At 52.3% G+C, this 16,559-nt stretch overlaps 1 protein-coding gene across 1 annotated transcript in view; it reads left to right on the top strand.

Annotated features, from left to right (window-relative positions):
* The window catches only part of MROH2A (maestro heat like repeat family member 2A), a 42,989-nt gene that overhangs the window by 22,251 nt on the left and 4,179 nt on the right, over positions 1-16,559 (top strand). Inside the window, exons 22-37 of the mRNA XM_008138720.3 lie at positions 45-197; positions 1,296-1,418; positions 2,339-2,418; positions 5,249-5,357; positions 6,094-6,189; positions 9,429-9,533; positions 10,308-10,431; positions 11,007-11,125; positions 11,943-12,095; positions 12,498-12,652; positions 13,404-13,563; positions 13,643-13,836; positions 14,172-14,309; positions 14,739-14,853; positions 16,054-16,200; positions 16,294-16,476. Of these exons, the coding sequence (XP_008136942.3) occupies positions 45-197; positions 1,296-1,418; positions 2,339-2,418; positions 5,249-5,357; positions 6,094-6,189; positions 9,429-9,533; positions 10,308-10,431; positions 11,007-11,125; positions 11,943-12,095; positions 12,498-12,652; positions 13,404-13,563; positions 13,643-13,836; positions 14,172-14,309; positions 14,739-14,853; positions 16,054-16,200; positions 16,294-16,476 (2,154 nt within the window). The remainder of the gene's footprint in view (positions 1-44; positions 198-1,295; positions 1,419-2,338; positions 2,419-5,248; positions 5,358-6,093; positions 6,190-9,428; positions 9,534-10,307; positions 10,432-11,006; positions 11,126-11,942; positions 12,096-12,497; positions 12,653-13,403; positions 13,564-13,642; positions 13,837-14,171; positions 14,310-14,738; positions 14,854-16,053; positions 16,201-16,293; positions 16,477-16,559) is intronic.

The following is a 16,559-nucleotide window of genomic DNA, read 5'->3' as shown; positions in this document are numbered from 1 at the left end:
TCACCCCCACTCAACATGTCTTCTCCTTGTCATTGGTTTTGCAGAAGGACCACCCCTGGAGGCGGGAGACAGTGAAGAGTGCTCTCATGGTGATGTACAGCTGTGTGGCCTTGCACTGCCATTGGCAGATGCTCCTCACTCATGTGGATACCCCCATCACCGCCAAGATCATTCACCACTACACCAGCAGCTCCCAGGTAACCCAGGGAGACACACACCCACAGTCAGTGCCCAGGAGATGCCCTCCTTTAGCCAGGCAGGCAGAATGTCACCCTGCATCCCTCTCTGGGTGGTGGTAAAGCCAGGAGCGGGGCCCAGGCAGCCCATGGCCCACATGGAGACATCCAGGAGTCCTACGTGACTCCCAGCACGTGGGAGGCCCATTGCCCCAGTCTGTGCTATTTTTTTGCTGCAGAAGGACGTGGCGTGTAGCCCCTTCCTCAAGTGCTGAGAGGGGTGAGCATGGGTCCTCAGAAGTCACAAGATGAGCCCCCCTTTCCACTCTCTCTCCCTCCCTCTATCCTAGCCTCTGCCCTCCACCCCAGAGAGCTGCCCGTAGGCCTCTCATAAGGGACAAGATGTGGGGTTGTCTTCAGAAATGCAAAGAGACTAGCTAGTTTCTTCAAATAACAAGGAAGAGAAAACACAGAGAATGAAGCACATACTATTTTGTTATTATTTTAAAAATTGTAGTAAAATACCCATAACCTAAATGTTACCGTCATGACCCCGTTAAGTGGCATTACGTACATTCACGTAGTTGTGCAGCCATCACCACCATCCATCTCCAGCACCCTTTGTCCTGAAAAACTGAAACTCTGCACCCATCGGATGACTGCCCAGCCCCCTCCCCAGCCCCTGGCAGCCGCTGTTTCACTTCCTGTCTCTGAGTCTGACTGCTCCAGGTACCTCCTATAGGCCGAATCACCCAGTATTGGTCCTTTTGTGTCTGGCTTGTTTCACTTAGCATAAATGCCCTCAAGATACATCCATGTTGTAAAAGCAAAGAGGGTTTTATCTCAATAACTTATTCTGCCTCTCCCATGACACACAGGGCTTGGTGCCCCTGGTCAGCGAGGGTGCTCACTGACAGGCAATTGCTGCCCTCAGGTACAGGTGTTGGGGGGTCTGGCCCACAGCCCCACCACGTGGCAGGTGCTCTGTCAGTGTCTCTCAGGGTGGTGGAAGGAGCAACCTTAGGCGGTTGCAGGGTCCAGGCACGAAGACTGTGGCTGGGGATCCTTGGACTCACTCACAACACGCTTCCTCCATCCCTTTGTCTGGCCTGGGCACAGGACATCTGCCTCAAAATGGCCTTCATGAAGAGTGTGGTGCAGATCTCCAATGCCATCGAAAACCTCAAGGGCCCGGGGGACTTTCAATTTGCCCAAAAGACGACTCTTACTGCCATTATAGTGGTAAGCTGGGGGCCTGGGGCCTGGGCAGCATGGGGTCTAACTCTGCAAGTCCCTGAGGGCATCTGAGGGATGAGGGGCCTCCCGGGTCTCTGAAGCCCATTCTGTCTCAGTTCTGCTGTGATCCAACTGTAGGAATTCTGAGATGAGAGTCTCATATCTGACAAAGCGTTTCATGGCCAGGAAACAGCCCGGCTCTATGTGCCCCTGAGGGGGCTGGTTCAGGGCGGGGCACACAGGTCTACCAGGTCAGCCCCACTGTCGCCCCAGAGTTTCTCCATACGTAGGACGGACCTATGGGCAGGTGTTGGCTGCAGGCAAAGCTTAAAACTATTTTTGCACAGAACTTTGGTAAGATCTAGAAAATGTCAGTTGCCCAAAGGCAAGAAGTGGTGACAGGTACTGATGGAGGTTGTGGGACAGCCACTGCCCCTGGCCCCAGACCTCCCCACGCCCTGCAATGCCTTGGCCCCGGACACTGCTCCAGCTGTATCAAAAGCAGTTCAGGAGAGAAGTGAGATGTGGGTGGTACAGGAGGCACCGAGAAGGAAGCGAACATGACTTTGGCTCTTGCCTGGACCAGGAGCCCTGCGCACGTCATTTCACACCAGTCACAGGACTGCCGAGTCCCCGTTTTACATGTAAGGGAACTCAGGCAGGGGAAGTGGTTTTCCCAAGGATACACTCAAGTAATGCAGACCTGAGTGGGAATCACACGTCCATCGTGAGTCCCACATCTTTCACCAGATTTTGCCCTTCCCCGAAAATGGCAAAGGCCAAGTGATCCTAAAAACTTCAGGTCTTCCTGGCACTAACGCTGGGAGTACTGCCACCATGAGGGCCCCTGGGATTTAAGGGCCCCATCCTTCCTGGTCTGGGACTCTGGGTGGCTTGGCAGCTCACTGCCCTGTTCTGCCGGGCAGGCGATCATCAAGGCGGAGCCGATCGACCAACTGGTGTCTCCCATGCGCACCATGGCCATGGATGCCCTCCTGCACCTGAGGTGAGCTGGCCCCCTGCTTATGCCCCAGGCACCTCTCCTGGGCAGATACAAAATCTGAAACCATCCCTCGGCGCTCCTTGGTGCAGGTCCGCCTCTGTAGCAGGGGTCTTGGGTGGCAACTCCCAGGCAATGGGCCATCCTGGAAGATGGGAGTCTGCTTCCACCCTTCTTGTCCATAATTCTCAACAATATTTCAGGCTGTGCTCTTCTCCTTGGATGGGAGGTGATTGGCAAATAGGTAGGCTGTTCTTCGGTCCATTAGGAGATGTTTTGAGCAAAAGGTCACACGTGACCCTGAATAGCCAGCAGGAAGATGGCCTCCTCCCAGCTGGGTTTGGCTCTGTCAAGGAAGTTATGTATCGACATGGTATTAATACAGTTATACAAATAATATAAGTAATAGAATACCTGAGGTGTGTCTTCGGGAATTGTCCACCCACCGGTGGGGTGAGGGGTTGGGGAGAGAAGCTATGTGTTTGTAAAATCTATATTTGAAGTGGTTGGGTCCTCTTTAGGAAATCTTCACCAGTTAGGAGATGCATCATTTAAACGCATAGCAGAAATGCCTGTTGCTTTAGAGGCAACACACAGACAGATTTGAAATCAATTTCACAAACATCCCTTCAGGGACTCGGAGGTAAGGCGGACACATACACAAGGAATTAGAGGTCAGCGCTGAGTGTTTGTAGGTGGACAACAAAAAAAAATCTAAGGCCAGAAAAAGGGGGCTACTAGCAAGATGCAATTCGGTTGCTATAACAGGGGCTAGAAAAAGGAGCTGGCAAAAGGAGTTTACCTTTTGATCTGGGCTTAAGCAAAGTACAGGGATGTGGGTAGGAATTGGAAGCTTCCAGCAGGACAGAAACTCTTGGGGACGGGGGGCAGGCAGGAGTTTAGTAAAGTTAAAATCACTCCCAATGATTCTAGAGACACAATAGAGCCAGTGGGGAACTTTTACCAATACAGATACCCTGGCCCCACCCCAAGAGCTCTAAATAAGGATCTGTGGAGCCTGACAAGGCCCCAAGGCCCTTCAGAAGCTCTCCAGGTGATTCCAAAATGCACCCAGGCTTAAGAATGATTGGTTAAGGGATAGCTAAGATCAAGAAATAGCCAAGTGCCCATCAGTAGATGAGTGGATAAAAAAGCTGTGGTACATTTACACAATGGAATACTAGGCAGCTGTAAAAAAGAAGGATCTCTTATTCTTTGAGACAGCATGGAGGGACCTGCAGAGTATTATGCTAAGCGAAATAAGCCAGTCAGAGAAATATAAGTATCATATGATCTCACTTATATGTGGAATCTAATGAACAAAATAAACTGACGAACAAAATAGATCCAGAAACATTGAAGCATGTAACAGACTTACCAATTTCAGAAACTGGGGCAGGAAGAGATTAAGTAAAGAACTTAGATACATCCCATATAATAAAAGCCTAATATGCTAAGTGTCCGGTCATCCGGTCGTCCATTCAACCAATCAAAGCGTAATATGATAATGATATGCTAAGGCCGCTCAACCGCTCCCTATGACGTGCACTGACCACCAGGGGGCAGACGCTCCAACTGGTTGGTTAGCTTGTTGCTGGGGTCTGGCCAATCAGGACTGAGTGAGACAGGCCATACATGCCCTAGAGCCCTCCCACAGTCCCTCTCCAGCTGACCAACCTCCCACATCCCTCCCCGACCCTGATCATGCACTGGTGGGGTCCCCTGGCCTGGCCTGCACCCTCTTGCAATCTAGGACCCCTCAGGTGATATTGGAGAGCTGGTTTTGGCCCTATCCCACAGGCCAGGCTGAGGGACCCCACCAGGCCTCTAGTATATGCATAATCCATGGACAGACAATAGTACGGTGAAGGCCTGGGGAGGGGGTGGGAGAGGGGTGGAGGAGGTCAAATGGTGGAGGGGAAGGGGGACAACTGTAATATATTGAACAATAAAGATACATTTAAAAACAAATAAAGAGAATGGGCTAGATGCCTGATGTACAAACCTGGAGGGGTTATCAAAACACAGATGGCTGGACCCTAATCCCCAGAGTATTTTATTTAGTAGCTCTGAGGTGGGGCCATAGAATTGGCATCTGTATATATAAAAGCCAAGTGATCAGAATGACAGAACAACCGGAATGACCGGTCACTATGATATGCACTGTAGAGGCCAACTGGCCTAATCGGATCAGCCTCCTCCAACCTCCCACAGCCCCTCCCCCTGGCCAGCCTGGCCCCCAATCGACCCTCCCCACCCTGATCGAGGGTGAGGTTGGCTGGCCAACCTCCCATGTCCCCTCCCTCCCACTGGCCCTGCCTGATGGCCCCCATTGGGGCAGGCTGGCTGGCCTCCACCCATGCACGAATTTGTGTACCAGGCCTCTAGTTTCTAATAAACTCCAACGTGACCTACTGCTGCTGGTCCAGGCATTACACTTGACCCCTGGGCTAGTACCAGCCTGGAAGTCAGAGTCCATGGTTGTGTTCTGGGAGGAGTAATGGAATGTTTCTGAGCAGGAGATGGACAGGGTTAGAGCAGACACCAAGTCGGAGAGGTGACCTTGGACCCTTGGGTCTGCCTCTCAATCCCTGACATAGTCAATGGACAGTGATGGCTGGCAGAGTGCAGACCCCTGAGGAGGGTGCACACCTAAACCCCCAACCAGGAAAGCTGGTGTCTCTCTTGATCTGTGACATGCCTCCACCCCAAGGGCCTGCAGGAGATGGTACATGTAAGTTGTCTGGCAGAGGGCCAGGAGCCAGTGATGTTCACCCCTCCTAGTGGGATCTCAAATTCCACTGACCACTCCTTCTGTCACTTTTTCTTTCCTTAGCAAAGTGAAGCCTTTCTACTCCACAGAGGAAAATAGTGAGCTGATGGATATTAGTATACATTCTGTAATTTCTCTCCAACCCCCAGGAAAGGACAATGAGTCCATTAAGGTAGGTTCCTCTAAGCTACCTCATTTTCTGGGTCAGGACCTGTAAGTTTGCTTTAACATGAATAGTGCTGAGAGCCCACCATCCTGAACCACCCATCTGTGGTTAGAGGCAGCAAAGTGCAGCAGGCTCTGTTTGTCAGTGTAAGGTGATGCTAACTGCTGTAACAGATAAACTCTGAAATCTCTGTGGTTTAACAACATGAGAGCTTAGTTCAAATTGGCAGTGGGGGTGGGGATAGAGCTGCTTCACACAGTTATTCAGGAGCCCTGCCTTCTTCAGTGCCTGGTTCTGAAGGTCCGCATGGGTATTGATATCCAGCAAGGAGAGGAAGAGAAAGAGTATGGAGGATTCATGAGCTACTTTGCCCACTTTCTATTGGTCAGAACTCAGTCACATGGCTCCACTTAAATATAAGGAGTGCTGGGAAATGTAGTTCCAGACTGGATAGCTATTTTCCAGGAACACTGTTGGAAAAGAAGGACAAATCTTTTGTGGTCAGGTAGCCATTTGTGCCTCCAGGGCCTGGCCCTGGATGAAGAATCAGGAGAACTGGACTTTAGGAGTTCAGTCTCCTCCTTTGTGAAATGGGTTCCACTTAAGAAGCTGACTTTTGCACTGTGTGAGAAGACAAGTGTAAAGCACTCAATTTGAGCAAAAGTAAAAGAGCTGATTATCTGATCATCTTACACTGTGCACCCTCCTCATTGCTGCCCGGCTTCTCCCTCTCTTGTCATAGACCCTGTACACGAATGCCCTGTGTGTCCTGGAGCAGCTGATGGAGGGCCTCTTGCAGAGGCAGATGGACCCCAAGGGCCTGCAGGAGATGGTGCATGTGAGTTGTCTGGTAGAGGGCCAGGAATGACCACCTCTCCCAGGAAGCTGGCCTGAGGGCCAGACTCTCTGTGGGAAACAGGGGTATGAGTTAAACATTGTTTTGGTAACTATATTTAGATAAAATTTCAAATTTGCTGAAGAGTTGCAAATATAGTAAAAAGAACTCTTGTATACCTTTCACTCAGATTTACAATTTTAATATTTTGTCACATTTTTTCTCTTTCTCATTACACACACACACACACACCTTTTAAATCATAGACAGTTGCAGAACAAGTTAAGAACAAGAATACTCTCTTTTTTAAAAATTTCTTTATTGATTAAGGTATTACATATGTGTCCTTATTCCCCCATTACCCCCATCACCCCAATGCATGAAGAATACTCTCTTTTTTATTTCTTATTTTTTTAATCCCCACCTGAGGATGTTTTTTACTGATTTTGGAAAGAGGAACACACACACACACACACACACACACACACACGCACACACACGCACACACACAGAGAGAGAGAGAGACATTGATCCATTGCCTCCCATCAATGCCCCAACTGGAGATTGAACCCATAACCAAGGTATGTGCCCTGACTGGGAATTGAACCCTTTTGATATACAGGATGGTGCTCCAACCAACTAAGCCACCCAGCTGGGGCCAGAATAGTCTCTTATATAACAACTAGAGGCTCAGTGCATGAAATTCATGCACTCAGGGGGGCAGGGTCCCTCAGTCTAGATTGTGAGAGGGTGCAGGCCAGGCCAAGGGACCCCACCAGTTGCACAATTGAGACTGGGGAGGGATGTGGGAGGTTGGCCAGCTGGGGAGGGACCGCGGGAGGGCTCCAGGGCATGTCCAGCCCATTTTGCTCAGTCCCGATCAGCTGGACCCCAGCAGCAAACTAACCTATTGGTCAGAGCATCTGCCCCCTGGTGGTCAGTGCACATCAGTGTCCCCTGGTGGTCATAGTGACTGGTTGACCAGTCGACTGTCTTCCTCCTGGTGGTCAGTGCACGTCATAACGAGCGGTTGAGTGGCCTTAGTAGATCATTAACATATTACACTTTGATTGGTTGAATGGCCAACCAGACAACCAGACACTTATCATATTAGGCTTTTATTATATAGGACTAGCTTTCCCGTTGCAGGAAAAATCCTGCAATAGGATTTCCTGCTGCACTCTACCCTGCCTTCGTTCCTCCCTTGTTCACCTGCCTCACCTTCTCCTCCAGCCCGCCCGCGTTTCCCTTCGCCCCCGGCCCCGCCTCCGCCCCGCCCTTGTCACCCGCCCTGCCTTCTCCTCCAGCCCGCCCGCCCGCGTTTCCCTTCGCCCCCGGCCCCGCCTCCGCCCCGCCCTTATCTCCCCCCCCACCCCCCGGCTTGCTTGCTTCTTCGAAGCTTTACTCCCTTCTGCAGCTCTTGACTTCTTTGGATGCTGTCTTGATATGCAAATTAGCCGCCATCTTTGTTGGGTCAATTTGCATACTCGTCCTGATTGGCTGGTGGGCGTGGCTTAGGTGTAGCGAAGGTGCGGTCAATTTGCATATTTGTCTATTATTAGATTAGATACAATGATCAAAATCAGGAAATTTAGCATTGGTACAATGCTATATTCTAATCTATGGTCTATAGGCAGGCTTTACTAATTGTTCCAATAATGCTCTTTATAAGCAGCTATTTTCTACCAATCCAGGATCCAATCTGGACTATGCATTGCATTGAATTGTCATGTCCATTTAGTCTCCTTCAGTCTGGAAGAATTCCTTAGTCTTTGCCTTTCATAATCTTGTCATTTTTGAAGGGTAAAGGTAGCTTTTTTAAAAAATTAGGTTGTTTGCTTTCTTGTTATTGAGTTTTTAGTTTTTATGTTTTCTATATACAAGTCCTTTATTAACTATGTAATTTGCAAATATTTTCTCTTAGTCTCTTATTTGTCTTTTCATAAATTACACAGTGTCTTTTGAAGAGCAGAAGTTTTAAATTTTGATGACGTTTAATTTATAATTTTTTTTCTTTTATAGATCATGGTTTTGGTGTCATATCTAATAATCTTTGCCTAACCCAAGATCACAAAGATTTTCTTCTAATACTGTATAGTTTCAGGTTTTACAATTAAGTCTATGGTATATTTTGAGTTAGCTTTTGTATATGGTGTGATGTATGGATCAAAGTTTATGTAATTTTTGTATTTTTGCACACAGATAACCAATTGTTCCAGCATCATTTGTTGAAAACACTATCTTTTCTCCATTGAATTACCTTTGCACCTTTGTCAAAAATCAATCCATGTATGTGTGGCTCTAATTCTGAACACTTATTCTGCTCCAATCATGTATTTGTCTATCTTTTTATTAGTGTCATCCTGTCTTGATTACTGTAATGTTAAGTCTTAAAATCTGATTGTGTGGGCCCACTGACTTTGTTATTGGTTGCTGTATCCCACAAACATTGATATGTCGTGTTCTAACTTTATTTCAGTTCAATATACATTTTAATTTCTCTTTTCATCTTTTCTTTGACCAATGGATTATCTAGAAATTTTCAAATATTTGAGAATTTTTCAGAGGTCATTCTGTTTTTGATTCCTACTTTAACTTCATTGTAGTCTGATGACATACTTTGTATGATTTGAATCCTTTCACATCGACTGAAAGTTATTTTGTTGTCCAGGTATGGTCTACCTTCAGCAAATGCCTTGTGTGCACTTGAAAACTATCCTGCTGTGTTGGTCAGAGTGTTTCTAAATATGAATTAGGCCAAGTTGGTTGCTAGTGTTGTTGAAGTTTCCTGTATCCTTCCTGATTTTCTGTCTTCTTGTTCTACCAGTTACTGAGAAAGAGGTACTAAAACTTCTAACACTCTGGTTTATTTATTTCTCCTCTCAGTTCTATCCATTTTTGCTTCCAGAACTATTAAGCTCTGTTAGTAGATGCATGAATGCTTAGGTCCTGGAATGCAGGGCGGGCTGTGCTCCTGGCCCTTTCACTGGCAGGCAAACATTTGGAGCAAGGCCCAACACACTAATTAGTCAAGAGCCATCTCTGTGAGGATGCTGGGGGGCGGGGGGCGCTCTCTCTTCCTACAACCTCATCACCCTAATAGTGGGGCCTGGGAAGGAACCATCTAGAAGCATTGAAAAGCAGATTCTGAGTAGGAGGGACGAGGGAGGCAATAGTTGGCCAGGAAAGGGCTGGCCCTGGGATTTTAACACCCTCTTCTGTGTTATGGGCTCCATCTATAGCTCCTGGAAAAGTGGATCTTGTCCGAGAAAGAATGGGAGCGGGAGAAGGCTATGAACCTGCATCTTTGTCTCATGCAGAGCTACATCCAGAGCATCGGCGTCTGCGTGAGTACAGGAGCACCAGGCCTCCCCCCACCCCCCGCCTGATTCTTCCCCCCTCCCTCTCAAAGAGTCCTGTGCGAAGAGGCCGCCGCACTTGGAAATGGCAATGAGACCCCTGGAGGGGCCATCCTGGCACTCTGGGTGGGAGTGAGGGAGAGAATGGGCTGCGGCTTGCAGGTGTCTAGGTTTTGTGGGTCCTGGAGCTCACACCATGGTGAGAACCCTCTCTGAGAAAAAGAATACACAATTATGAATACCACGTTGGTTAGAAAAGTGCATATTTACTTAAAATGAGAAAATAAGTTACTAAACATTACAAATAATACAAAGCTTGACAAGTACCACAAACACCTAGAAAAGCAATGAGGTGTTTTCGTTGGTTACCCGTCTGACACAGCTTGAGGAGATCTCTCCTCAGAACCTAGGGGCCTGAGGGTGGATACCCTGCCCCGGTCACACAGCTGGTAAGTGGGGAAGCCCAAAATGAACTGAGGGCTTAGTTATAGGAATGAGATAGGTGCCTGGACATAGAGCCTGGGCCTGAGGTTGGTCAGACTCCTCAGATCCTGCTGCTTGGCCTCTAGGGGCTCAGCTGTGGGGCTCAGGAGGCAGGAATGTGGGCAGCAGATGGACAGTGGCATCTTCCCCCTTCGCAGACAGGGGCGGTGTTTTCAGAGCAGGGTTCGCCATCTCTGGCTGACCATTACCCTGCCCCTGGGCAGCACCAGGTATGTGTGAGGGGACAGAGTGTGAGCCTTAAGGTCTCCTGCCCCTCAGATCCCCCTGAAGCTGGGGCAGTTTGGCACACTGATTGGACTCATCGCCCCTTGCACCTGTGACTCCAACAAAAGAACTCGCTTGGCCTCAGCGGACGTCCTGTCCAGCCTGCTGGATCTGCACGGTATGTGGAGGGTTGGACATCACAACCAGCCTCTCCAGGCTGGGAGGAGGGCTGACACCAGGGCTGTCAGCTATGGGGCTGTCCTGGGGGCGTGGGGTGGGGGAGTGTTACAACCTCTCTATATAGACAAATAAGGTTGACCAGCAGACACAGCAGAGGGTGCAGAGCTCACAGAGAGGCCATGGAAGCTTCTGGAAGGAGAGGCTCATTGGTTCAGCATAACTCATTGCGGGCATGTGTTGGATACTGAGGGCCCCACTGGCACAAGGCCAGCTCACAGATACCAAGGAGCCAGCAAAACTGGCCAGAGATGAGCTGAGGGGAGAATGCAGTGTGGTGACCTTCAGAAGGGGAGAGGTCACCTTTGGTGTGGCAGCTGGTGGGGCATGCATCACAACAGGGACTGCCTGAGCTTGTGTAGAGATGGTGTGGGGAACAATGAGAGCAAAGGCATGCGGGACAGGGTGTCTAGATGCTGTGTCTAGGTGCCCTGAGAGTCAGGACAAGCGGCCGCTGTGACATAGCCTGTGACTGGGCCTTCTGTGGCTGACGGTGTCTGAAACTACTCCCAACAGCAAGCCAGACCTGCTCTTCATGGGACGTGTGCAAAGAGTTGGAGCTTGCGAGATGCAAGGAGAACCTCCAGAGCTTGGAGGTGGAGAAGATTTTCAGTGCGTCCTCCAGAATTGCTAAGGTGATGATCCAGGAAGCTGGTGTGGGCTGCTGGGCTGCTCTCCCAGTGCCTGGATCACCTCTGGGGGCAGGATCTTGCTCAGCCTGGCCACACAGTTCCCATCCTCTTCTGGGAGTCACAGCTTCTGTGGCCTTTGGTCCAACTCATGCCATCTGTAAATGGCCTACAATATGTAAGGTCCCCATGGGGGTTTCCTGGCTCACAGTAGGTGTTAATAGTCTCTGGCTGTCTTCCCTCCATCCTTGTGATGTGCTACACTGAGGGTGGAGGGGCCCCAGAAAGAACTGAACATGAGGCCCAGCACACAGGCCTTGGCTCATGGGAAGGCTGGTGGCATACTTGTGACTGAAAGTGCCCAGAGCCACCCTCAGAGGGCAGAGGGGACTTCCTGGAGGAGGGGGCTTGTGTAGTGGCAGGCCAGATCGGAGGGCTTCAGAGCTCAGGGCACACCCTGAAAAAAGGCTGCAAAGACAGGTCAGGGAGGGTTTGGGGTGAAGCTTCCTGTGCAGGGTTCAGGCAGGGCTGGGCCAGGTGATGGGGAGTGGGAGGTGCATCCTGGAGGCTTTGGAAAGCCCTGTTGAACCCTAGGAGGCTTGGAATAGTGATGTCCTGAGCAGGCCCATGATTAGGACAGAGACAGGCTGGGTAGGGAGGTGAGGAGGAGGTCATGGCAATGGTGCTGAGAGAGAATGGGGGTCGGGGCTGGGGTCATAATGTCAAGCAGAAGAGGAGGGTGCATCAGTGGTGACAGGTGGGGCAGGGAACTGGGCCTGGGACTCAGCTATCAGACTCCAGGAATGGCCTTCTCTGGTCCTAGGTGATTTGCATGCAGTTTAACTGTGATGAAGTGGTCTCGCTCATCCAGAAGCTCTGTGAGAACATCGGGGCCATGGACCTCCAGCATGACAAGGCCTCTGTCACCTGGATAGACACCTTCCTCCAGATACGGGTCAAGGAGCTGGAGGATAAGGTAGAACTGTGGCTGGGTCGCCTGGGGCTGGGACGGTCCAGTGCTCCCAGGCTGCAGGACCGGCTGGGGCCCAGCTGCCCTGGCTGACAATGCCCACCCCCCACAACCCCTTGCTGTAAAGAGGAGGAGGAAATAGAGTTCTAGAATGAGAAAGAAAGGTGTTGAAGGTAGACAGGTCAGTAAGTGGACAGTGGACTTGGGCCCACAACTCTCTCTCAGAGCGCACTGCCTCTCACACCAAACACTAATAAAACCCGGGAAAAGACCAAAGGATTTATTGGAGGTGTGCTGGAGGTTTAACTTACCCACCGTCCAGTTGGGTGAGAGTCTTTGGAGGAGGGGTGTGAGGGCAAGAGACCCCTGAGGGCCAGGCTGCCCTGGTGATGCCCGGCCCCTCCCCAGGTGGCTGAGATCCTGGGTGCCATCTTGGTCCACCTGCCCGTGGTGGAACACCAGGAGGTGCGGCGCAACCTCATCGAGGGCATTCTCCTGCTGGCCCACTACCACCAGGAGACGGTCCTCACGTCGCTCCTGAGGCAGCCCCTGCCCATGCAGAGGTAGGTGGTGGGTGCCCTGGGTGGGGGGCCAGGGGCTTCTGTGCAGCCCAGACCATGCCGTACTTACCGGAGGACTGGGACCTTGAGTGGTGCGTTGTCTGACCCTCTCCCTGCATCTCCCGTCGGAGGTACAGCCTTTGGGGAACCATGGACACAACTTTGTGAATTCCAGCAGGCAGTTTTCGCCTCTCCTTGTTCAATTTGATCTTGTTGGACTTGTCTCTTTGGCCCTTCAGAACCCACTAGGACCTTACCTCCCTGGACCTGTGTAACCAGGTCCTTCAAGTCACTGTGCAGGGGTCCCTTCCCTTCTCAAGCAGGGCCACAGGCTTGGACTTGGGGGTCAGGAAAGCTGCTTCAGATTGTAGCCTCTCCTGGGGAATATGGAGATGAAGCCTCTTCCTCAAAGATGTGCTGGGTGGAGGGGGGGTGAGGATACTGGTCAGCCGCCTAGGACCAGCCTGACTCAAGTCGGGCACTTGGAGGCTATTACTGGATGTCATCCATAGGTCATCAAGCAGTAGGCCTGGTGGTCACCTAGCCATGGAGTGTGGCTTCTCAGGGGTACCATGAGCCGGGCACAGAAAGGAGGCTGAGTGTGGAGTCTGGGACCTGGGCTCACGCCAGCTCCCTGAGATGCAGCCTCCAGAGTCCATCCACTACTCAGGGGGCCGCTGGGGTCCAAAGAGGCTCTTATCTGCCGGGGCACATGGCAGGTAACCCACAGTCCTTGTCCCCTGTCGTTGGCTAGCCACCTGGTGGAGGTGTGGCTGGCTGTGGCGGAGAATGTACCCTTTGCCCGGTTGATGCTCCACGGGCTGATGGGCCGGCTGCAGTCCCGGTTCACCCCCAGGGCCACCGCCACCTCCAAGGCCGACATCTGGCGCCTGGCTGCGGTAGACCCTCTGATGGTGAGTTGCAGGGGCAGGCCCCGGGCTCCTCGGGGGCTCTGAGTCGGAGCCCCGATGCCTCCTGCCCTTCTCTCTGCAGACCCTCTGCACCATCCACCTTCTCATCGAGAAGATGGACAAGGACGACAAACTCCCGGACCTCCTCCCGGACCTCCTCTACACCCTCCTGATGCAGCTGGGCAGCAGCCAGGGGCCGGAGGCAGTGTCGCCCGTCCTGAAGACGTGGAGACTCATCCACACGGGGACCCTGCCCGAGGAGGTCAACCTGCAGAGGTGCTCTCGAGGGAAGGCAGCTTGGCGTGCAAGGCAGTGGGCTTGGGGGTACACGTGACCTTGGGCTGCCTCTTAGAAGTCACCTCTACCAAGAGGCCCTCAACATCCCCTCCTGTGGGGAGAGGTTTCTGGAACCTGATCTTACAACACTCCCTCACATGGGTCCAGCACAGTGTAGCTTTCAGTCTGCAGACCCAGTCTTAGCCCCTTGAGCTAGGCCCAGCAGGGGTTGGGACCCTGCTTCACAGACCTGGGTGCAGTGCCTGCCCCGCTGAGGTGCTCTGGGTGTTCTCGGCGGGGCTGCCACGCCATGACACGGTCCCACCTTCTTCCAGGATCACAATCAAATCCATGCAGCTTTTGTTCAAGAGACTCGACAGTGAGCGGCTGGTCCACATGCTGGAAGAGCAGGGCGTGTGGGCCCTCCTGGAGAGTGGCGCCACTTTCCTGCAAGGAGCAGGCCTGCTGGCCAGGTGGGCACCCAGGCTCCCATGTGGCAGGCGGCGGCAGGACTTGCAAAGTGATGGCGGAATGCCTTGCTTCTGGGGCATTGTGTTGACCTGCGTCCCACACTTTGGGATGCAGGGAAAGGGAATCTTTCCTTCCAAACCTTCAAGCCCCAGGGCAGGAAATGTGAGGTCAGAGGTCGGTGGAGCTTGGCCAAGGCCACACAGGGCTTCTGAGCAGGTCCAGGATGGGGGAGTCCAGGTCCTGATCACTCATGAGCAGCCCTCATTCGAGTCCTTTTTGTAAAATGGCGATGGAAAGCAAGTACTTCAGTGGAGAGGAGGGGGAGGCCCAGAGATGTTAGATCTGCCCATGAGTGCCCAGCTCGAGAGCTGCTCTGCACGGGGGGAGCTGAGATGCCCTCCCTGCCCGGTGGGCTGTGCTCCCCTCCACAGGCTGTGCATTCGGAATGCAGAGGGCTACAGGCAGAGGCTGGCGGAGCTGGTGCTCAGAGGCATGGCCTCGGAGGTCCTCAGCTGCCGTGTCAGCAGCACGGCGATCTGCGTGGAAGTGAGGCACAGGGGTGGGTGCGGCGGGCTGGGGAGGAGAGGTGGGCAACCCCCAGCTCTCTTGGGGGGCTCATCTCAGGGGCAGGTGCTCAGGCTATGAGGGGCATCTAGTCCAGGGGGCAGGTGAGCATTCACTCATTCATTCCTTCATCACAACAGAATTCAGGGTGGGCACTGTGGGGAAAGGGGCGGAGATGTGGTCTTTGCCCTGAGTGTAGCAGCTAAGTGATGTGTGATGTGGTGAGTGTCACAACACACAGGTGGCCAGAGGAGGCCACCTTGGGCTCTTGGGGAGATGGAAGTGCTGGGGAGGGTCTTGCAGGAGGGCTTAGACAGGCAGGAAGATTGGATCAAGGGGTTATGGCCATTGAGGCTCAGCTACCCTTTCATGCACATGGGGTACTTATGGGGTCACCCCTACTGAGAGGCCCTTGTTGTCCCTTCCTGGTGGGGAAGAGAAGTTTCTGAAAGTTGATGCAGGGAATTGGCCAGAAAACTTGGAGGAGAAATTCTACTGGCTGCACGATGCCCCATATACCACAGGAACCAAACATCGGCCTAGTGAGGGGTCCCCAGACTTTTCCTGTAAAGGGCCAGGTAGTGAATTTTCAATTTTAGTGCCACCAATTTGGTGTTTAGTTTTCTTTTGGTTTATTTAAAAAACATTCATGTGTGTGCATGCACACACAGACACACACATGCACACGTGTACACAAAAGTCACAGGGGTCCCCGCGGGGTTGATGTCCTGGCATTTTAAGAACGAGGCTGATGGTGGCGCTGAATCCCAGATGAGGGAAATGCATGCTTCTTGCGTGGTTCTGTTCAGACACAATGGACGCAGCTCCTGCATGGGGTAGCTACTCCATCACATTAACTGAAGAAATGAATGACGAAGGAATGTGTGAATATGGGTAACACTTCCCCAGCGTTTCCCACCTATTTTCTTACTGAATCCTCACAGCAACCTCACGAGGAAGGAGCTGGGCTCACCATCTTTTTACAGACGAGGAAGCAGAGTGGCCTGCCAGGGCCCCACAGGGGCAGGCGGAGGAGCCAGGAGCGGGTTCCAGGGGTTCAGGCTCTGACTCTCCTCCGATTCACAGGGAGACCATTCTGTGCACTGCATATAGTCACACGCCCCGTCTCTCGACAGAAACTAGCCTCTGTTGGGGATAACTGCAAAAAGTTTTCCTTTCTAGTTCATGAGAGACCCACTTCTGTACCAGGAGAGGCTGCTGAAGCCCGCCATGCGGCTGCTAGAGAAGGGCGTGGACCAGAGGGACGAGGTCCTGCAGGTGCTGTCCCTGCGTGCCCTCGGCAACATGGCCCTGGGCGCCCCCAAGAAGGTGCTGCAACCGACCTTGACCCGGGGGCCCAGGGGCAGGACCCAGTGCGCTGAGGATCAGAGCTGAAGGCTCCCTGCCCCCCACCCCCCCCAGGTGAGGCAGTACCGCAAGCTGCTCCTGGAGAAGTGTCTGTACTCCCTGAGGGATGCCCGCAGCACCAGCGTGCCCTCTGAGGGCATGGAGGCCCTGGCCAAGATCCTGGCCGAGCTCCGGGAAGGGGATGTAGGGTCCTTCTTCGATGCCATCTCTGAGCAGTGCAGGTCCTTCTTTGACAACGTGAGTCCAGACGAGAGCCTCGCTGGGCCCAGGCCGTGGGTGGGGGCTGCGCAGGTGTTCTGGAGCAGAAAGGACAGCGGGTC

Source organism: Eptesicus fuscus, chromosome 11, assembly GCF_027574615.1.
Source record: "Eptesicus fuscus isolate TK198812 chromosome 11, DD_ASM_mEF_20220401, whole genome shotgun sequence".
NCBI classification, from domain to species: Eukaryota; Metazoa; Chordata; class Mammalia; order Chiroptera; family Vespertilionidae; genus Eptesicus; species Eptesicus fuscus.
Note: the sequence above shows the minus strand (reverse complement) of the source record. Positions and strands in the feature narration are given on the sequence as shown.